The sequence below is a fragment of the Cricetulus griseus genome (assembly GCF_003668045.3).
Source record: "Cricetulus griseus strain 17A/GY chromosome 1 unlocalized genomic scaffold, alternate assembly CriGri-PICRH-1.0 chr1_0, whole genome shotgun sequence".
In the NCBI taxonomy this organism is placed as follows: domain Eukaryota; kingdom Metazoa; phylum Chordata; class Mammalia; order Rodentia; family Cricetidae; genus Cricetulus; species Cricetulus griseus.
The window spans coordinates 122,076,984-122,100,863 of record NW_023276806.1 but is presented as its reverse complement, the minus strand read 5'-3'; the positions used below and the strand labels follow the sequence as shown (position 1 = coordinate 122,100,863).

The following is a 23,880-nucleotide window of genomic DNA, read 5'->3' as shown; positions in this document are numbered from 1 at the left end:
CTGCTGTGAGATGGTTTCGCCAAGCTACCCTGCCAGCAGTCACTTACACTGCCAGCAATTGGAAAAGAAATGGGATGGAGAGTGTTTCCTCCCATCCTGTCCTGACTGTGATCTTGCTAATGTCTTTCTAGAAGCAAGCTGGAAGATTAAATACCTTCACTATTTTTTTCAGCCAGAATTAAAGATAAAATGCCCACTTCCAGGATATTCAGAAAGACCAATGGAAAGCCTCCTAGGTGTTAGAAATTGATAGACAGATCTTTGTCCTCTCTTCAATTATATCCAAGTAAAGCGCTAATGCAGAGTTTCTAAGAATAAGACTGCATTTGGAGATAGGCTCTTTGAAAGAAGGGCTAGGTTAAAATGAGATTTATGGCAGAATAGTCCAATACAAGTGGAGTCATAAAAGGTAGATTAAGACACATAAAAGAAATCTGGGAATATAACACAGGCATTGGGCACATGCCTCACATGCAGGAGGCCCTGGATTGGATCCCAACAACACCACACACAAACACACACACACACACACACACACACACACACACACACACACACTCACTCACTCATGCACTCACAAAAAGAAAGAAAGGAAAATAGAGGAAAGATAATTTGAAGACACAGGGAGGAAACAGTCATCTCCAAGAGAAAGAGCATGGCCTAAGAAGAAACAGACACTGCTGACACCCCAGTGTTAGTCCTCCAGCCTCCAGAGCTGGAGAGCATGAATTTCTGTTGTTCCAGCCAGCTGCCCTGTGATCCTCTCTAGTGGTAGCCCTAGCTGATTAATACAGGAGCCTTAAATAAACGGTAAAGCCAAGTTCTGCCCTTAAACCTGAGGTCTGCAGCATCCTTCCCCACTACCCCCCATATCATTCCACATACATCTTCATGTGGCTTCATACCCACTAGGTGTGAATAGCCCTCCGAGGACTGATTCCAGCTCTGAGCACATGGGAGACACACCACTGAAGAAACTGTCATACTGAAGACCAAGAGTCTCCGAATTCCAGACATGTTGCCTGTGTTGCCCTGATTAGGCTTCCAAAGCTGGACTAGAACAGAGCACCCAGTCCCTACCCCACATCCACAGCCAAGAGAAACTCCATCTGAGTGACAACCAACAACTCCGTTCTACAACTCCTTTCAGTGCCCGGCACTTGGAAAAAACAATGTTATGGGAAATCTAAGAGGAAAGAGAACATTTTGTATCATAAGACACAAGGCTTTTTTTTTTCCCTTGAGACAGCACAGATGATCAGGGAGACCATGAGAAAGTCTCTGAGGAGTGGAACAAGCAATGACTAAGTTCAATTAGGGTACTTAATTTAAAATCGACTTAATGGAAGCTCATGGGCTTGAAGAGTTAATATTGTGAAAATGGCTATTCTGCCAAAGCCAGCCCACAGATTCAATGGAATCTCCATAAAATTCCAATATCAATCTTCACAGAAATAGAAACAAGCAATCTTAAACTCCATGTGGAAGCACAAAAGATCCCAGATAGACAAAGCAATCCTGATCAAAAAAGAAAAGCATACCAATTTCAAGTTATTCTACACAGCTACAGTCATAAAAAACAGTATGGGACTGATACAAGAACAAATAAGTGTGGGACAGAATAAAGGAATAATCTCATGTAGCTACAGACACCTGAGTTTTTATAAAGACACTAAAAGCATATATTAACAAAAGGCAGCTGTTTTAGCAAATGTTGCTGGGAAAACTGGATATCCACATACAGAAAAATGAAGCTAGATCCTTATCTCTTACCCTGGATGAAAATCAGCTACAAATGAATCGAAGGACTTTAGAAAGACCTACAACTCTGAAGAGAAAGACTATAAGTTATCAGCATACACAAGCATTTCCAGAACAATACTCACTCCAGTCACTCAACAGAGTCAGCAACTGACAAGTGGGAATCCATGAGATTAAAAAGCTTCTCACTGCCCTTTGGGAAGCAAGCAAGTGAAGAGACAAGACAGGCTACAGAATGGTAGAAAATCTTCACTATCTATACAGCTGAGAAGACTGATATTTAAAATATACAAAGAGAAATCAAACAGCCCAATCAATAAACAAGAATCAGAAATGAACAGATAATTCTCAAAAGATGCAATACAAACAGACAGTTAAACATGAAAACATGTTCAACTTCACTGGCCATCAGATAAATTTACACTGAGATTCCATCTCATCCACGTCAGAATGGTGGCCATTAAGAAAAGAAATAGCATCAAAGGCTGGCGAGGATGTGGACAAGGAGGAATATGCACTGATGGTGAGAATGTAAAATTACCCAGACACTATAAAAATCAGTATGGAGGTCACTCAAAACAAACTGAAAATAGAATTACCAAATGACCCAGCTATGCCATTTCCCGGTATTCATGGAGACACTTGCAAATCAGTACTTACAGCAACACTATTTATACTAGCTAGGTTTTAGAAACAAGTTCTGCCCATGGAGAGAGGAATGAATAAAGAAAATGTGCTACTTTTTGTACAATGTATTTTTGCAGGAAAATGAATGTGACTGGAGATAATCGTTGTGAGTTGAGTCAGCCTCAGAAAGACAAATGTCACACTTTCTTTTGTTTTTGAGTCCTAGATGTCAATTTACATAAAATTATGTCAACTGTTGATGACATGAAAGAAGAACATGGGATTCAAAAGAGATGAGTGTGAAGAGGGTGTGGGCATTTTTGGGGGGGGGTGGATATTGACAGTATAGCATAAGAAAATGGCCCACGTAGGGTGTAGAGGGGCTGACTCTGCCCTTCACTTGAGGAGAGCGGCCTTGGTGGCCTGAACTGACCAGCTCAACTACAACCAATGCACACATCCCAGGCCTAACATCTACCCCGTCTAGCACCTGCTGGAACTGTGAAGGAATTGGTCCTGTGGAACAATAACCTCAAGATCTCTATGACTCAGGGCAGCATCAGGATATCTGAGAGGCATTTCCATGAGGATCCAGTGATGACAGTGGTGTACCAGAAACCAGAGGCCTTGAACCAGAGCAATACTCATTGCAATGAACATCTACTAGTAAAGTTGATTGGACAAAAGGGTATACTGTGTTACATGCCATGGCTCCCACTGCTACAGGACAAATGAAGAGGTGTTAGAGAGCCAGAGAAGATGAAGGATCGAAGAGATTTTGTTGCTGTTTTGGTTTGGTCTCTCTCTCTCTCTCTCTCTCTCTCTCTCTCTCTCTCTCTCTCTCTCTCTCTCTCTGTCTCTCTCTGGGTTAGGTTTGGTTTAGGTTTTTTGTTTGGCATACCACTTCAGGGGGAGGGAAGGATATGGAGAGATTGGGAATCAAGCAAAATTGGGGTACTTGATGAGAAATTCCCAAAGATTCAATAAAGAAATCATGTTAAATATATCTAAGCATGGCCCATGTAACACTGCAAAATGAAAAACAAAATCAACTTCTTGCTTTTCATCTTACTAATGCTCTCAAAACACAATGTTGATAATGATATCATTTGTTTGTTGGGTTCTCCCCCATTATTATATAACTCCAATTTGTTGATTTTCTTATTGGTTGTAGAGAGTGTTGTCAAGGGAGCTTCTTATTCTTACAAATATGTATGTGAACTTTCAATAAAATATGCTTTTATGCTATCTTCAGAAAAATAAGGTAGCTATAGACATACTTTTTATTCAATCTTCAAGACTCCTTTAGAAGGAAAAGTTGTAGGAAAAGAATAAACACCCTTTAAAATTTGAAATGGTTCTTTTTTTTAATCTGATATAAGTATGGTTGTGGCCTATTTAAAACAGGAAGCTCAGAGTGAGGGCAAAGCCCTAGCAAGAACAGTATGTGAGCAAATGTAATTTAAAGAAACATCTTGCATATCTGACTTCGTCTCCTGTCATCTGTGATCTGGAGGTAAGGGTGTTTTGTTGGAGAAGCTGAGAAAGGCTCTCATTGCTAAAGGCTTTCTCCAGTAGTGGAAGAAGAAAAGCATGCAGCCTTCTTATATAAATAATTCAATACTGGTGGCTCAGAGCATTTCTTAATATTTTTGTATAAATTGATCACCAATATCTATTCATCAGTAGTTTGGCTATAAAGCTATACCTATGAACTTGATTTTCTAAATCAAGTAGAGAAAATGACATCTTGAGAAACAGAATTTTTATTTTTATCTTAAGACAGGCTCAGAGTGCAGGTGGCTGTTTACAAACTTTCTTCAGTTAATTGGATTTCTTAACGTGAAATAGTATTTTCAAAACTAATTAAATTGTGTTCTAATGAATATTTAAGACCAAAATATGTTATCTTTGCTGTACAGTATATAGATTTTTAAATCATCCATAAAGGTAATTATATTTTTTTACATTCCCAAAAAGTCTTATGCTATTATTGCTACTAAGTGGGTTGTTTGTTTCCTCCTAGGCCATGATTGAAGAAGCCATCACCAGAGCCGAGACTTTCTCAGTCATGTACACACCCTTTGCAACAAAAATAAGGGCTGATAAAATAGAAAAGGTGAAAGAGGTGTTCGTCAAGACTCACCCTGCATATGTGGACTGTATCTACACAGGTAAATTCGTCATCTCACACAGTTGGCTGGTCCTCTGCTGCCATAGCAACCAACACAGTGTCCTTTGTGGCTTGTTTGTTGCTTCTACTTACAGGTGTAAGCTTTAATCTAAAGAGTTCAAATGAGAACTTATTTTTAAGACTTTAAGTAGTGCTAGCTTTCATTTCAACACAATATGCCTTGTATGGTCACAATTTTAGAATTGTTAAGGAGTAAATATAGAAACTTTCATGGTTTTTAAAAGAAAAAAAAAATGAAGTAAAGACCTGTAATAAAAAGCTACCTTTCCCCCAATCTCCCTCCGTACTCCCAAAAATTAGTGTTTTCCTGAAGATGGATTTTTCTTTTTTTTACCCAGGCATGCTGCTTGTGTTTCTCATCCACCTCACCCCTCAGACTCTTTGTTTCTTGATAACCACGGATACCTGCCTTAGATACTTTTCTCCAGTGACGGAGAGGTTTATTTTGGTTCACGGTTCAAGAGATAAGTCCAACGTGGCAGGAAGAACTAGGGCCAGATGCAGGGGTGGGGTTGGGGGTGGGATGAGGGTGTGATAAACCTCAAGGCCCTCCTCTCCTCCCTGTTTCTCACTTCTCCAGTTAAGCTTCACCTCCTGAAAGTTTCCCAGCCTCCCAATACAGTACCACCAGATGGAGACATGTGTTCAAACACATATTCCTGTGGAGGATGTCTCACATGCAAACCACAGCAGCGGCAGAGGACACAGCATTGGGATCACTGCTTTCCTTCTCTCTTATTTTTAAAGCCTCTTGCTTTTGCTCCCTCACTCCAAAATATTTTTCCTAATCACTATGTGCCAGCGTTGTATTGAATTAAGAGGGGTTTTATCCACACTAAACAAAAAGATGCTCAACAGTGACTACAAGAGAAGCAAGGCTTCAAAGGCATGCACCGGGTGTCTTAGTAACAAATTAAAAAGTACTCTTTTCTCTTTCTGATCCCTAAGGCTGAGGTTTTGATTTATGAGATTAATAACAAGTCTATTATTGACCACTTTTAAAGTATCAGGTACCCTACATTTGTCCTCTTGTTGTTCCCATAATTTATGAGGAAAGACTATCTACATTAGAAACAAAACAGTAACAAGAAAAGACAAATAGTCCTCTGAAGGTCCCTTGCCAGACTGATGACAGCAAGTCTCAGATGTGAACTCAGTCCTGGCCCTTGAGCCACAGGTTTCTAGATTGCTGATTTTTATCCATAGTGCCCTAGGTACTCCAGAGGAAAGATAATAAATCCAACTATTGACAGCTGAATCATAAATCCCTAAAGACCAGGGGGAATTTAAGAAGAGAAAAGAGAAAAGAATACAGAATTCATACTACAGTGACTATTGACACTGGTGTAATGAGTTTGAGTACTCTCTTAAGCATTCAACAAAGAGCCCAAGGAAATGGCTCTGCAGGGAAAGCAGTCAGTACACAAGCCCACCAACCCATGTGAAAGTAGGGCACAGCAGCAGGAGTCTACAATCCCAACAGTGCTGTGATGACAGGGAGGTGACAGGAGACTCCCCAGGGAGCTTCCAAGCCAGCTAGCCAAACACAAGAGAAACTCTGGCCTCAAACCAGGTGGTAGGTGACGACTGACACCCAGGATTGTCCTCTGCTGTCCACACATGTGCTGGGGCATGTGTGTCTCACACACAAACATATACACACATACTCAAAAATGAGCTTTTAAAGAAAGATTAAGGCACAAAAGAAAAAAAGTATAGTTTTAAAAAATCAGATAATACTTCTCAGAACTTAGACTTGGTTGTTGTTGTTGTAACTTTTTAATGATTTCATTATATTTCAAGGATTCTCTTTTTTTTTTAAGAGGGGAGGTCAAAGACAGCACATAAAAGTCACGCCTACTTATCACCATGGAAAACTGAATCCAGTCTAGCTGTTTCGATTCTAATACCTAAAAAAAACAGAGGGATTCATCGAGATTGCCTATTTGCCAATTTCTCTCCTGGTAGAATTAGTTTAGTTATATTTAACCTACTTCCCAGAGAAGTCATGATAATTAATTAATACTTAGGAAGCATTGTTGCTACTGAGAGTTTAAAAACAATAATAACATTAATGAGCCAGACTCACATCTCCTGTAACTCCATCAAACCTGTTATCAAGATGAATTATGATCTGTTAGCAAGACAATTCATGCTAAAGGATCTTACACTTTGGAGAAGAAGATAATTACACATCACTAATGATTGTTTCTATTATTTTTGAATTACTAATTACTAGCACATGACAGTGTGATATGAGAACCTAGAATAGGAAGATAAAGCACCTCGAGGGGGTGTGAGGTAGGGAAGGCAGCTTAGAATTTCAATTTCTTTGGGGCTACTGAAGTTCTTTGCCTCTGTGGAGTCTGTGGTTTGAACAAACAAGACGACTAAATGATGGTATCATTTGCCTCTGGGGCAAAAAAACAGGGGTTTTCCCCAAAACCTGTTATCTGGGATGAGGGTGAAACAATTACTAGTAGCCTACTACTAGAGAAGTTTTGAGGGGTGGATCCTTTACCCCCAGCACCTTCAAGATGAGTGTGGGTACAGAGCATGGAAAGAACAAAAGTTGGGTTTTCTTCATCATCTCGACACCTCTCCCAGGAGATACAGAACAATGGTTAGAATGAGCACAGAGGGTCGCATGTAGCAAACTAGAAGAGTCACACCAAGGAATCACTGTGTTTTCTTGCCAAGTCCCCAAAACCAGCATCTTGCCTTTCATCTACTTTGTAGATTATGATTTTACTATGAGACAGGTCTCACTGTCTAACCCTGGCAGTCCTGTAGCTGGCCTCACACTTGCTGCAATCCTCCTGCCTTTGCTGCCCCACGTGCTGACATGATTGGCATGCCACCATGACCAGCCGTAGATAGAAGAAGCTTCTACCCTTTGGGAAATGCAATTGCCCACTTATTTCAACAGACATCTGTGCAGTGGCTGTGACTGCACCGTCATGTGCTGATAAGTGAAAACAAAAGCCAGATCAACACACTCAACCACTGTGCTCAGGTCCTCACTCACCCCATGCTAATGACTGAAAAACACCTCCATGTGCAACCAATGCCATCTTCAGAAACACTCAACATTTTCATATGTTCTTCTGTTTATTTACCACCTACATTTGTGGGGGGGGTGAGTGTGGGGGGTGGAGGGATGTGCATGCACAAGCATGTCTACGTGAAAGTATGTCCACCTGAGTGTTTTTGTGTATAAAAAAGTGTGCGAGTGTGTGCACATTTGAGAGAGAGAGAGAGAGAGAGAGAGAGAGAGAGAGAGAGAGAGAGAAACAGAAGTCAACCTCAGGCGTTGTTCCTTAGGAACCTTCCACCCTGTTTTGAGAGTCTCACCACAAATTGTGCCCCAACAGATCCCCCTGCTTCTTCCTCCCCAACGCTGGGATTCCAAGTGATTATCACCACACACAGCTTTTTACATGCACCGGAGCACAGGTCCTCATACCTGCACAGCATGCGCGTCACCATCCTCTCCTTTTTAATGAGGGTTTACTATAATCCCAGGCATCACTCCAAGCCCTTTATATATGTACACAGACTTCTACCCCACATTCAGTCTTCCACAGACAGCTAAGACGAACATTGCAAGCACCCACCAAAGGTTCACTAGAGAGATGGTGTTGTCTCGGTCTCTGGCCTGAAATTATGAAGTTTTCACTGCAGCAAGAGAAATGAGATGAAATCTGAGGGTTTTTTGAATTACAGAAATGGTCTGCAATTCAATAGATAAGGTCTTGAGAGACAGAAGAAGAGATATCTAGCAAAGCTTTGCTGGAGAAGCTGATGTTAATCATTAAAATTTGGAGACCAGCACACTGGATCCAGCCAGTGGAGGCTGCCAGACAGACCTCCACCTCAGAAACTCTGCCCAGCTCTGGGTCACCTTCATGAAGTCTACCTGGGACGTAGTGCATCACTCCCTGGTCACGACAGCACAGCAAGCCCAGCTGTAGTTGGCAAAGGTGACCATGAACAGGAAAGTTCCCCAGCCACCAGCATGTTTTTTTTTTTTTCTCCAATCCATCTTCTCTGTAAGATATTTCTACATTAAGATTAGAGGCATAGGAGGAAGGCATAAAAGTAATTCAGTCTGAAATAATTTTGGAGTTTAAGGCTAGGTTTTTTTCTGAATGGACTAATTAAATGAGAAATTAGTCTAGCACTGATTTATCATGAGAAAACTCACTCAGCTTCTGTGGAAGAGGTCAATTCTACCAGACTGTTGAGGGGAGAGCTAAATTGCAGTTTTACAGGACGCCCAGGCTTCAGGGTACATCCTCTTCTAGTTTGGACCCACCAAAATCTTCAGGCCATATTATAATAGAGCTTCATTGTACTGTGTTTCATGGAGGAAAAATTACTGATTTTTTATAGCATAGCTATGCATTTTTCTTATTTAAGAAAACATCCAGTTTGATTCATGTGGTGTAGTCTGGGTATATAAAACAAATAATAATTCACCAGCCCTGGAATTATTATGCTTTCATTTATAAAGATTTTGCTTGTGATTTTTATTCATATATTCCAATGAAATAATGCAATTCCATGCAGTTCTTATTCTTGCATGGCTGTATTTTAATAATAATAAAGTAATACAATAAGCATACCCTGTCTCCTCTTGATGAAAATATCAAGATTTATTTGCTAAATAAATAAATATTCAGTAATGGATCTGTGCTTAGCCATGTTTAATAGAAAAGTTTTCTGGATCAGATATCAATTACTTTAACACTTAAGTGGATAGAGTCATATTTTGTCTTTCCTATGCACCGTAACTCCCAGGAGTAAATACATATGTTCAGAGGAATAATATATTGTTTTTAAATAGACCTTTAAAAATCGCTTCTCGCCAGAATTTATGTTGGTTTTTGCACCGCCATCATTTATCAGTAGGGCTAATATATTCTTATTTTCTCTAAAACATAAAGGCAGATTCCTCATTTTTTTATTCCTTCCTTAAATTATGTAATTTTATCATGATCAAGAGTTTTCAAGATCAGAATGTCTTCCTCTTTGTAACCAGCTTTCACAAATTGAAAAGGTTATGGAATTCTGAAATTAAAGAGCCCGCACCCCCAACATCATTGGGAAAATGTTGCAGGCAAGTTTGAGGTTGTGAGGATAAATCGACCGGTATTTCTACAGAGTTCTCCACAGAACTGAAAAACCATTCCCAAAGTCAAGACACATCTCATAAACAGGCTGGAGGTCTGTACAGTTGCCACTGTTGCTCTTCCTGGTGTGACATCATGTCCGGGCATCGCTGTAATGAAAGTGAATGCTTCCCAGCCATAGTCCATGTGTCCCCTGCAGGAGCAGTGCTTAGGCTTCATTCGTTTGTCTCTCTTCTATCTCACCTGAGCCTCACCTCAACTCCACTGCTGCTTAGCTAAGGCATTTCCTCATGATCACTGAGCAAAAGTAGACAAGTGTTGCTCCCAGAGGCATCAGCCAATGATCCAAAAATAAGTGAAGTAGCGTAAACGTTTGCTGCAGCCTCTGAAGCACATCAGGTGGGGTGGGGCAGGGTGGCATGGCTGAGATGAGGCGCATACCTAGAGCAGATGTGTCTTACAGCTATTACACCCACAGTGCTCAGCAAACCATGTAAACGGCAGGTCCCCTCAAAGACTGGTTCCCAGGACACACTCTCACATGTACAGACGGGTCCCTTCCTTGCCAGTGTCAGACTTGGTACCTTGACAGTTTCTCACATACCAGATCACCTTAGTCTACACAGCAGAGCCCAAGGAACATTTCTAGACATGTAGAGCCCTTCTTAGCCGGTAAAGAGGCAGTACCAGTTTCCTACGACTCACCTAGGCACTTTACATCGCTGACCGCTGCTACCTAATGAAGCAGGCAGCTGGCCATTCAGATCCACTGTCCAACATTATCCCTAGGCTGTCTACTCACCATGTAGGAAACTGATAACGATCAAAGTGAGGATACCATCAAAGGCCAACTTAGTGACTGATGAGTATTATTTGTGTTACTTACATGAATATGGGTGAGGAGCTACTTAAAGGAACAAAAATTACTCAAAGGCAGCTGCCTCTCCAAAGGCCACCCCAGCATGTGTGACAGCCCAGGAAGGCTGGAAACCTTGGGCACACTTCACAACCTGCAGGCAGCTCAGTGGGTTAAGAGAGCGTTCGTTGCTGCTGGCTCATTTGTTCTGAGCCTTCTTCCAGGCAATTCTACTGGTCTCTGCCTCCTTAAGGCAGTTTAACTTGTATGAGAGTAACCCTCAGCAGTCCTTTCAGTTGATATAGAATTGTGAAGAGAGGGCCCTGGTTAATCTGGTAAGTTTCAGGAACTTCCTGAAGCAATTTGAGTTGTTTGTTTCCTTTTCACACCCTGCATCTTAAGAAGCTTTCCTCCAAGATGCTAGGTACTAATTTCAGAGGAAATTTGTCACAATACACCGGCAAAGACTGAACATCCAGTCACAGCAAACAATAGCTCTGCTTCCTCACATTTAATTGAAGTTTTTTTTGTTTGGGGGTCAATCCTGCACAGAAATGGGCTTTTCATGTTGAATAGATCCTTTTCTAAACTCATTTATCTAGATTTGGATATTCAACATACAAGTACGATGTATTTCTCCTTCAATATTTAACCTATTCTTTCTGAGCATGAGTGTTTATTGAAAACCTTCTAGATTCTCAATAGCTTCATTTAAGTAGAGCCACATCTATTCAATCTTGCTTGTGTTGTGGTATGGTGTGTGTGTGTGTGTGTGTGTGTGTGTGTGTGTGCGTGTGAGTGTGTGTAGTATGGTGTGTGTGTAGTATGGTGTGTGTGGTGTGCTTGTGTATTGTGTGTGTGGTGTGCTTGTATATTGTATATGCTCTATGTGTGTGCTGTGTGTTGTGTGTGGTGTGCTTGTGTATAGTGTGGTGTGTGTGTGTGTGTGTGTGTGTGTGTGTGTGTGTGTGTATAGTGTGGTGTGTGTGTGTGTGTGTGTGTGTGTGCTTATGTGAATGCAGATGCCAAAGGACTGGCTTATATGTCACTCCTCATGCACAATCCATCTTATTATGCTTGTTTTTGTTTAGAGACAAGGTCTCTCACAGGCCAGAAACTTAACAATCATGCTGAAACTGGCTAGTCAGTGAGCCCCAGGATTTCACCTGTCTCAGCAACCCCAGCCCTCAGGTTACAAGAGCAGAACAGCACACTCTTCCTGTTTACTTGGGTTCCTCAAGCTTGCATGGTAAAGACTTCCTGCTGAGCCATCCTCCAAGGGCTTCCTGACGGAGCCATCTTGAAGCTCTATTTGTTTTTTGTTGTTTTTTGTCTTACTATTTTTGTGACATTCCATCTATACATCAATATGCACAGCTGTGCTGGTTGTGGTAACTCACAGCTGTAATCCCAGCACTTGAGAGACTGAAGAAGGAGGGTTGCCAAGAGTTCAGAGTCAGCTTTACCACCTAGTAAACTGCAGGTCATCTTGGGCTACAATCAAAAAGAAGAAAAAATGTTTTTGTTTTTTTTTAAATTGTGAAAGATGCTGGGCATTGGTGACTCACACCTTTAATCCCAGAACTCGGGAGGCAGAGGCAGGCAGATATCTGTGAGTTCAAGGCCAGCCCGGTCTCCAGAGCGAGTGCCAGGATAGGCTCCAAAGCTACACAGGAAAACAAACAAACAAAAAAATGTGAAAGAAAGTTGTACATGGTGGCACACACCTTTAATCCCAGTCCTAGGGAGGCAGAAGCAGGAAGATCTTTATGAGTTCAAGGCCAGCCTAGTCCACAAAGTGGATTCCAGGACAGTCAAAACTACATAGAAAAAACATGACCTTTCCAAATTTCAAACCATTTCTTGCCAATTACCAAGATAATCACTGCCCTAACTCTTAGAGTCATTTCTTCCTGCTATGGTTTAAGTATGAGCTGTACTTTTTAAATACATTTGCTAGAAGCTGGGTTCCCAGTGTGGGACTGGGAAGGGGGTGGAAACATTTGAGAAGTGGGCCTGCAAAGAGGATACTTATGGCATGAGGCATCACCATTAGAAGGGTTTAGGCTCATCTCTCTGCTGTGGAAAGAAACCAGAAGAAACTCCAGAAACCAGTTTGTTATGGGCAAGCCTAGTTCATCCCTGAGCCCCACACCACACACGACACTCTCCTTGCTCCTACTAAACCCTGACAGTGTAAGAGCCCACACATTATCCTGTGGCACAGGGAGACATGCACTAGATGTACTCCAAAGCTAGGAATTTTTCAGCCTCAGAACTATGAGCCAGTATAAACCTTGTTTCCTTCTAAGGTACCCAGATTCATGTGTTGTGCTATACCAACATGAAAATGTAAATGAAGTTCTTAATTGGTCTAGATAATAAAAACCTGGAGTCAGATATAGAGGGAAATGCTGAGGGGTCAGAGAGAAGGAGCAAGGCACAGCACACCTTACCTCCTAAGCATCTCAGCAGACAAGAGTGTGATTTCCTGTTTCTCCCTGATTATATCCTGTTTCTGCCCAGCTGCCTCACCTCCTGTCTGTCTGTACAAACCTCCAGACCTCTATGGTTAACTAGTGGCAAGCTCCATTCTCTGACCCTCAGTCAGGCTTTATTTGCACAAGCAAGATAACACCACACAAAAATGGCTGTGAGACTCCTTACTTCCCTACACAGTGTCATCATCTACATCTTCATTCCTGAACCCTGATTTTAACTTGCCACTGTGGAGCATTATACATCTGAAATCACAGAAGGAATACTCTGTGTTTGGCTTCTTTTGTGCAACAACATATTTGGGAAATACATGCACACTGTCAAAAGAGCCTAATTGCTCTGTTTTCATCACTCTCAAATGTTACGTGGAAAGCTCAGAATTAAAATGCATCTTCAATGATGGGCATGAGTGGTCTGAAGCTTCTGCATGCTACCAATAAAATTCATAAAACTCCAGTGATCCTGCTGGTCCTACTATACTGTGTCTTGGAGTCAAATTGATGTGCCATATGGCAGGAGACATAGACATCCAATCAAATTTTAGTAGATACCATCATACTGTTTTTCAGAGAAGTACCAATTTCATTTTTCCCAATCAAGTATTCCTTTTTTGTTTTCATACATCTCACAATTATATAATTAATCAAGTATAAATGGAGGTGGAGCTTCTTGGTCCCGAATAATCACACAGAAGCTCATAATATTTATGGAATGTTCGGCCTATAGCTTAGGCTTATTACTAACTAGCTCTTATGACTTAAATTAACCCATTTCTATTCAGCTACATTTTGCCATGTGACTTCGTGGCTTTACCTGTCCTCTAGCACATCTTGTTCCTCTGGAGGCTGGCTTGAATCTCCCCCTGACTCTGCCCTTCTTCCTCTGTGTTTTCTGTTTGGCTTCCCTGCCTAGTCTTATTCTGCCTTGCTATAGACCAAATGAGCTTTATTATCAACCAATGAGAGTAATGCATATTCACAGCATACAGAAGGATTATCCCACAGCAGTCTATTTTTATTTTAGTGTCTGTGTCATATATATATATATATATATATATATATATATATATAGTGATTGATTTTTCTTTTCTGTGTATTCCCTGGATATTTAGTTTGTGTATTAGTTTGTCCTGGACATGTAGCCTGTTTAAGTCTCCTGCCTGCTATTCTAAAAGTGACAGCAGTTTATCTATCAGCTTGTCACCCATTATTCTGTATGTCACTCCTGTCACAGGAAAGTGGGTATGTTGTGTATAGAGAAGGCAGGTGCTCTGAGTCCAGAGCCATCAATCTGTCTTATTTTTTCTGCTCATTGTACCAGGCTTTTTCTTTTGGGCCACCAACCAGCTCGAAAACCAAGACACAGAGACTTAATAGTTGTGAATGCTTGGCCTTATCTTAGCTCTTATTTCTTGCTAGCTCTTATAACTTAAAAATAATCCTGTTTCTCTTCATCTACATTTTACCTCATGACTTTTACCTTTCTTTCTTTCTGTATGTCTTACTCTCACTGCTTCTCTTGTCTGGCTGGGTGGCAGCTGCCTGGCTTCTGGCCCAGGGCATGTCCCCCTCTTTCTCCCTTGTTCTTTCCTCTCTCCTTTTCTCATTCTTCTCCAGTCTAGATTTCTCCTCTTCCTTATTCTCTCGACCAACCAATCCCTCCCCTGCCTCGTTATTGGCTGTTCAGCTTTTTATTAGAACAATCAGATACCTTAGGGAGGCAAAGTGAAACAGCAACACAACTTTACATAATTAGACAAATGCAGCATAAACAAATGTAACACATCTTTATACTGTTGACAAAGGCAGTAGAAACCAATGTAACACATCTTTACACAGGTATAGTAATATTCCACAGTGTAAACAAATGTAACACATCTTTACATAGTTAAATATTCCACAAGAGTTCAGCTTCCAGGGAAGCCATATTGTCTTAATTGAATTGCTGCAGTTTTCTATGATGCCTTGATTCCCACACCACAGGTCTTCTGCTTTGCTTTCCTCTTCAAATCTGTCAAAGTTAGTATCCTTGGCCCATCATGCCTATTTCCTTATAAAAATGTCTTGCTGATTATTATTTTTCAATCTACTGGGGCCTGAAAAGACAGCATATCAGTTCAGAGCACTGGCTGTCATGGAGGAGCTGGGTTTGGTTCCCAGCACACAGATGGTGTCTCATGACCATCTGGGACTCCAGTTCCAGAGGATCTGGTGCCTTCTTCTGGCCTCCACAGGCACCAGGATGCACACGATGCACATAAAATAAAATTAATAAATCTTTTTCAGAAAATCCTCCTGGGAACCTACATATCGATCTGGTTTATAATTTTGAATCTTGTAATTCATAAACATAAATCTTTATAAATTTTCTCAGTATTAGTAGACACTTTGATTTTTCTATCAAATTTCTCTAAAGACCTCAGCTTTTTTAATTTTCATTAGCACATAATAATTGCACATTTATGAAACAGAGTGTAGCATTATACATTGTGTATAGTAATCAGACCAAGACAAGTGGTGTGCCCATAATTTCTTGGAACATTCAAAATCCTGAGAAGAACTGCAGTGAGTTGTTGTTGTTGTTGTTGTTGTTGTTGTTGTTGTTGTTGTTGTTATACATTGGGTAGTATCTCCAGCAATTGTTCAACTTCCCCAACTAAAACTCTATATGGATTACACAGCAACTCCTCATGCCCAATTATCCTACTACTCTCTGTCTCTATGAATTTGACCTCTCTAAGGTACTATGTGGAACCAAGGAATATTTTATCCATTTGTACGTGACTTATTTCACCTCGCATGATGTCTTCAAGGTTCATTCATGTTGTCCATACCAGATTTCACTTTCTTCCTAAGTATAGTGTGTGTGTGTGTGTGTGTGTGTGTGTGTGTGTGTGTCACATTTTCTTTACCCATTCACTTATTAGTTTAACATTATTTCTTCCCACCTCTTGGCTATTATGTATAATGTTATGAACATGAGTCTATGACTATCTATTTGAGCCTTGTCTATCAATTATTTGAAGTAAATATTTAGAAGTGAAATGTCAGGATTCATTTTAAAGGAATGGCTGTGACCCTTTTCATCACAGCCACCTAGTTTTATATTACTATTGTGATCAATAATGGCCCCATCAGGATGCGCTCAATTTTGTTGTTTGTAGTTGGTATAGAAATTAGCAGTCCCCAGTCCTTGTAAGAGGAAAACATATAAAGGAAATTTTCTCCCCAGAAACTGAATTTGACATATTTATGTGTTTTTTCATGTCAACTCTAATATTTTAAATATTATTTGTATTATTTGTAGATGTATTGAATTTCTAGCTTAGTCCTGGGTCAGGAACCTTCCATTTCAGTTGCTGATAGCCAGTTCAAATCATACAGCACACAGGCTTTCAAAGGGCTAGCAGGGGGGCAGAACAGACAAATTTGCTCAACTGAAATCTCTGTAAGCAGCAATGCCTTCAAGCAAAGCTGAGCCCATATCCCTTACTGCTCTGTTTCCTTGGTCAAGTTTATTCTGAAATTGTATCTTGTGTTCTGCTACATCAAGTGCTAGGTCCTAGACACTAGTAGCAGAACATTCAAGTATGTTTTAAGATGTGAAATTGTACCACCCAAAAGAAAAATGGGTAACTCATCCACAAACTACATCACTGGAGTCAAGATAGTGTAATGGATTGACTGACTTAAAGCTCACTGGGTCCCACTCTTAAAAATCACCTTTAATCCCAACACTATGGAGACAGAAGCAGGAGGATCCTATGATTTAGGGATCAGTCTGACCCACATAATGGGATGCAGGCTAGCCACGGCTACACAGTGAGACCCTGTCTCAAAAAAAAGATTAAATATTTGTGTGTGTGTGTGTGTGTGTGTGTGTGTGTGTGTGTGTGTGTGTGTGTGTGTGTTTACACGCAAGTACCCAGAAGAGGATTCATATATGTTGAAACTGAAGTTACAAGCAATTGTTAACCTTCTAATATGTGTGCTGAGAAGCAAGCACTGGTCCTCTGCCAGAGAAGCAACTGCTCTTAACTGCTCAACCAGGGATCCCTTTCAGAGTAGAAGAGTGAAGAAGAAAGTTTTCCAAAGGCTTTGGTTTTTTCCAACATGATATTTTTATTAATTATTCGGGAATTTCACACAATGCACTCCGATCATACTCACTCCCCAGTTCTCCCAGGTCTACCTCCCACCCTTGTGATCCAAAAAATAAAAATAAAATCTAATTTATGTTGCCCATATACTCACCGGAGCATGGTCACACTCGAAGTGCCAGCCCCTTAAAGAAAACTGAGTCCTTTCCCACCTCCACGCCCTCCAGAAGCCCTCAATGTGGAGAACTACACTTCAGCATTCTTCTCACAATTTTTATGAGTTGTCTTCAATGGCTTCCTGTTGAGGCTGGTTCTTCTTTTGTGGAGCATGTGGGTTGTAGGCAAAGGCTGTTACAGAAGCCTTCTGTGTCTCTCACTCTCAACTGTGAGTCTGCAGTTATAGATACCAGTGCAAAAAGAAGCTTCCTTACTCTTTACAGTCAGTGGCAGCATGGAGCATGGACTTCCACATGGTTGCTGGCAACAGCATGGACCACAGACATCCACATGACCACTGGTGTTAGCATGTACCACAGACACCAGCATGGTCTCTGTTGGCAGTACAAATCATGAACATCAACATGGCCCTCAGACACCAGTATGACCCTCAATGGCAGCACAGGTCATAGACACCAATATGGTTCCCAGTGCCAACCCTGCCCATGGACACCAACATGGCTTAAGATGGCAGCACAGACTATGGACATCCACATCAGTGGTAACATGAACTGCAATGTTCATCATGTAGCTGTCATTTTTGTCTTTTAAAGAAGAAGGAAGAGTATGAAGAGAGAGGGAGGAAAGAAGGAAGGAAGGAAGTTATGCTAGCTACTCAACCAATCAATGGGCATGCCAACTCTTGCACAGTGCAGTCGGCATGGTGCTGGTGCACCCATAGTGTTCTAGAAAATAGTGAAGGGAGTAGCTGTGTCTTTAACTCTTACATTGCCTCAGACCTACTTCAAGTGGATTTGAGTAACTTCAGTGTAATGAATCCCAAAGACTCAAACCAGCTGACTAAAGAAAATTTTGCAACCAACAAGGATCTGAGCAAAATAGAAATGAAATGTATATAAAAATCCTGTGGGGTTACTTATCTTTCTAAATTTTATACAGGCTATGAAAGGAAACTTAAATACACCAAATTGGTCCCAGAGAAGTAGACCAACAGCCTGAAGTGAGAATGAGGATTCTTGGGAATGGAAGCCATTTTTTTTTCCTCTTGCATGTGTAACTCTGTAATTATAATAGCCCAAGGGAAAATACAATTCATTATGCAACAATCCATTATTCATGTGGCTGGCTCACACATCAAATGCAAAACTCAAAGTAAACTATCTAAGTTTTAAGTAGTGGGGTATTTGCTTGCTTGGGGTTTGGGGAGACTGGGTCTCACTATACAACCAAGCCTTGCCTCAAACTTGCAACCTAACTGCCCAGGCTCCAGACTGTAGGGACTGACTGAAGGCATGCACAGCCAGCTCATCTGTGTCTTTCAAAGGAGAAAACTTTGTATTATTTATGAGGGAAGGAGGGAGGGCAATGAGGACAACTTTAGCTGAAAAGCTGCTGCCTTTTGCTACTTTCTTGCTGATGTGAGTTTGTGGAAAAGTTCCAAGATAGAAAGAAGTACTGGCATTAGAAAGAGTACAAGAGAAAACTCAGAAATGTCTAAGAAAGAGGTAATGACAAAGTATTGGCATTCGGAAGCACAGCAGAAGCTAAACTCTAAAACTGATCAGTAAAGAGAAGTCATAAAAAACTCACACAGTCCCATCCCTCACTGAACAATTGGGACCTTTAGAAATGAGATTTTGCTTTAACCCAAAATGTCAGAACATTTTGTTATGGACAAAGGGCAGGGAGATGACAGACTCCAGAAAGCTGAGGAGATGAAACTTAGAAAAAGGTAATGATGGGATGCAGATAGATTTGCATGTTCCTAGAGGAGATTTTATATCCCTATGATTCTTTTTTATACTGTTATTGCTTTTGAACAGTGGGGCAGGGACTATTGGCTCAGTAGGTAAAGGCACTTGCCACCAAGAGAACTAATTCCTCCAAGTTGTGCTATGTGTATGTATCATGTGTGTGCACACACACAAATAAATAAATACAGGAAATTTTAAAGGAAAAAAATCTTTGAAAGGCTCATTCATGGCCTGTCAGCCATAGTTATGATTAGGTGTCCAACTGATGATAATGGTGCTTATAGTTCATACTTTACTGCCAAAGTTCAAATTTCATTTTACAGATGTTCAGCTTTATAACAAATACAACTATCACTGACATATAGATGAGTCTGTTAGCCCACAATCAATATTTCATGTTTCCGTTGGTGCTTTTCTATGCTGTTGGGATTTCTCACAGCACAGTCTTTGTGAGCAGTTGCCCATGATGTTTGAAAATTCTCTGGAGAACAGGCAGTGTCTGGTGTTCAGCCTGAGCTGTGGCTTGAATGAGAATGTCTCCCCACAGAAAGTCCACAACTGGTGGCTCTATTTGAAGAGGCTGTGAAACCCTTAGGAGATGGAATCTTGCAAGAGGAAGTAATCACTGGGGCAGGCTTTGCCACTCCACAGCCTTGTCCCCCCCCCGTACAAACTTTTCCTCTGTGAGATGGAGTGTGCTCACAGGACTTCCTGACTGGAGTCCTGCTTCTGCTGCCAGAGTTTCCCCTCCAAAATGGATTGTCTCCTTCTAGAACTGTAAGCCTAAATAAACCCTTTCCTCCTCTGCATTACTTTTGCTGGGTTTCTGTCACAGCTACAGAAAGAAAATTAATACAGGGTCTCAATCTAGGGTCTCTATCCAGTCAAAGCTGTTACACTCATTCCAATGACTAATCACTGAGTAGCCCTCTGTAAGATAAACCATGACCCACTTGAGCTTTAGTTAAAATGCAGATCAGTATGATTCCTTCCTACAGTTAGTGAGAAAACATAAGTCATATCTCAGAAGCAACAGACATTTGTTCTCATCCCATCATTCAAAATTTGCAACATGAAAAAAAAATGTGTTTATAGATTCAATGAAGAATTGATTGAGCACTCACAAGTTCCTTTGTGGTATGAATATGACGTGAAAATGTGAGTTCAGTGGCATTATAATGTGTTAGCAAGCATAGAGGGATACTCCCTGAGCCAAGATACACAGAATACAAGATACAAGATACACATACAAAGAATAAGACAGACTCTGAAGACCCCCCCCCCATGGAAGGCCTCACCCTCCTTGGAGAGAAGAAAGGGTATGTGATAGGTAGGGTGTTAGTTGTGGGGTGTGATAGGGGAGGAGGGGAAGGAGAGGGAACTGGGATTGACATGTAAAACAATCTTGTTTCTAATTCAAATTAAAAAATGGAAAAAAAAATTGTTGGAAGTTAAGAGGTGTCCTCATGAAGCAGCAGAGTTGCTGGAGTGAAGAGAGTTTGAAGGAGATAACTGACACAGTCAGGGAAGCCTTCCAGACAAGGTGAGATGAGTTAGACCTAACTAAAACAATGGAAAAATGAAGAGAATGATGGTGTGTTCTTGGGGACACAAATGGGGGCCCGAAGCAGGATAGAGACAAGCTGGTACAATGTAGAGAAATCTGCTGAAGTGATGGCAGACTTACACTAAAATTAAATAAAAACCCGGGAAGAAATTATGAGATGATACGTGCTTGTTTGGTGCTTGCTTGAAGTTGTTGGAAACTGGGTCCTGCTATGTAGCGCTCAAACTTGCACTCTACCTATGCCTGTCTCCAGAGTATGGGGAGCTCCAGGCAAGTCCCACCACACAGATTATCTATGTCTTTGAAAGTAGAAACATTTTCATCATTTGTGACAGAGGGCAATGATGGTAACTTATCTAGGAATCTGGATTGCCTGGGAAGGAAGCACTGAAGTTCCTGAGGGGAAATAGGACAGTGGCAGTGGTGCGGGGAGGTGCTGCACCAACTGCTGGTAATGATATTTGCTGGAAGACCATCTCTGTGATCAAGATTTTGTGTGATGAAAATCTGAGTGAGATGATGACTGTAAGACATGGAAGGAGGGTGAGGTGGTGTATAACCAGCACTACTAGTATCTGAGATGCCATTAGTTTCCAGGAGTCAAGGAAATGCAAGTCAGCAATGGCCTTGAATTTTAAGCTGGATAAAAAATTTGGCTGAACAGTGGTTATTCTCATAACTTTGGCAAGAATCAGCGGAAAGCAAAACTGTAAAGAGAAAGCAGTCAGCTCCGGGGGGGGGGGGAAATTGCTCCATTTGAGGTAATTTTTTGAAATAATGAGCAAACAGCAATGGCCCAGCAGTCACTGGGAAATAGGTGTTAAAATTTGGTGCATTTTTAAAGATGAGACTGTAACATTTATCATCTGTGTTTTAGTTTAGAATGAATAGGAAAACCCCACAAGACTAGAGAAGCCCCCAAGGATGTGTGTATGACGAGTATGTCACTGAGCTACAGGAAGCTTTGGGGCATCACTGGAGAAAGAGTAAGCATTTGTGTTTTAGTCTTCTAGTTTGGTTTCTACTGCAATGGTAAGCACCATAACCAAAACAAGTTAAGGAAGAAAGGGGTTAGTTTGGCTGACAGACTACCATACATCATCAAGGAAAACCAAGACAGGAACTCACGGCAGGAATTGAAAGAATTAGATGCCATGCAGGAACACTGATTACCATCTTTTTCTCCAAGGCCTATTCAGCCTGCTTTATTCTACAGTCCAGGGCCACCTGGCTAGAGATGGCACCACCCACAATGCCCCAGGCCTTCCCACATCAGTAACCAGTCAAGAAAACGACCTGGAGACCTGCTTGCAGGCCAATCTGATGGAGGCATTTTCTCAGTTGACATTCCTTCTTCTCAGATGACTCCCTAGCTTTTTTCAAGTCAACAGAAAACTAACCAGCACACTTTGTTTCTTGTCTTGTCGCTACCTAAAGTACCTTGACAAAGGCAACTTAAGAGAGAAAGGATTCATTCTGCTCACAGTTCAAGGATACAGTCCATCAAGAATATGAAGTCAGGGATGGTGATGGCTCCAGAAGTTCCTTTATTGTACAGATTGTTTTGGCTATTCTGGGTTTTTTGTTTTTTCTGTATAAAATTGAGTACTGTTCTTTCAAGGTCTGTGAAGAATTGTGTGGGATTTTGTTGGGTATGGCATTGTATCTGCAGATTGATTTTGGCAAGATTGCTTCTTTTAGCATGTTGATCCAACCTATCCAAGAGCATAGGAGATCTTTCCATTTTTTATTTATTTTTTACATTCCAATTCCAGTTCCCCCCCACTCCTCTCCTCCTGCTCTGTCCACTCTCCCCCACACCTCCCATCTGCTCCTTGGAGACAGCAAGGCTCCCCTAGGAAGTCTACTAAGTCTGTTCCATCATCTCATTGAGACAGGACCAAGGCACCTCTCTAGGCTGGGCAATGGGCTCCACTAAGTCACTTTGTGCATTAGCGGTCTTTCAATTTTTTGATATCTCCTTCAATTTCTTTCTTTAAAGACTTAAAGTTCTTGTCATACAGCTCTTTCACTTGTTTGGTTAAAGTTACCCCCAAGATTTTTTATATTATTTGTGGCTATTATAAAGAATTTTGTTCCTCAGATTTCTTTCTCAGCCATTTATCATTTGTATATAGGAGGGCTACTGATTTTTTGAGTTAGTCTTGTATCCTGCCACATTACTGAAGATGTTTATCAGCTGTAGAAGTTCCCTGGTAGAATTTTTGGGGTCACTTATATAAACTACCATATTATCAGTGAATAGCAAAAATTTAACTTCTTCCTTTCCAATTTGTATCCCCTTCATCTCCTTTTGTTGTCTTATTTCTCTAGAAATAAGCTAGAACTTCAAGTACTATATTGAATAGATATGGAGACAGTGGACAGTCTTGTCTTGTTCCTACTTTTAGCGGAATTGCTTGGAGTTTCTCTTCATTTAGTTTGATGTTGGCTGTTGGCTTGCTGTATATTGCCTTTATTATGTTTAGGTATGTTCCTTATATCCCTGATCTCTCCAGGACCTTTATTATTAAGGGGTATTTGATTTTGTCAAAGACATTTTTGGCATCTAAAGAGATGATCATTTGGGTTTTTTCTTTCAGTTTGTTTATATGGTGGATTACATTGACAGAACTTCATATGTTGAAGCATCCCTGCGTCTCTGGAATGAAGCCTAATTAATCAGGTGGATAATTTTTTAATGTGTTTTTAGATCTGGTTTACCAGTATTTTTGTTGAGTATTTTTGCATCAATCAATGTTCATGGGGGAGATTGGTCTGTAATACTCTTTCTTTGTTGTATCTTTGTGTGGTTTGGTTACCAGGGTAACTGTCCCCTCATAAAAACAGCTAGATTCAAGCTTTACTACAGAGCTACAGTAATAAAAACAACTTGGTATTGGCATAAAAACTGGCATTGAATTGATTGAATCAAATTGAAGACCCTGTCATTAATCAACTTATGAATACCTGATTTTTAACAAAGAAGCCAAAATTGTACAATGAAAAAGAGAAAGCATCTTCAACAAGTGTTAGTAGCATAACTGGATTTGACATGTAGAAGAATACAAAGAGATCCATATCTATCACTATGCATAAAACTCAAGTTCAAGTGGATCAAACACCTCAACATGAATCCAGTTACACTGAAATTGATTGACAAGAAAGTGGGAAGTAGCCTTGAATGCATTGGCACAGAAAACCACTTCAG

The 23,880-nt window shown here is 40.8% G+C and overlaps 1 protein-coding gene across 1 annotated transcript in view; it reads left to right on the top strand.

Moving 5' to 3' along the window:
- The window catches only part of Spata16 (spermatogenesis associated 16), a 258,714-nt gene that overhangs the window by 178,847 nt on the left and 55,987 nt on the right, over positions 1-23,880 (top strand). The window contains exon 5 of the mRNA XM_027391821.1: positions 4,415-4,562. Coding sequence (XP_027247622.1) covers positions 4,415-4,562 — 148 coding nt within the window. The remainder of the gene's footprint in view (positions 1-4,414; positions 4,563-23,880) is intronic.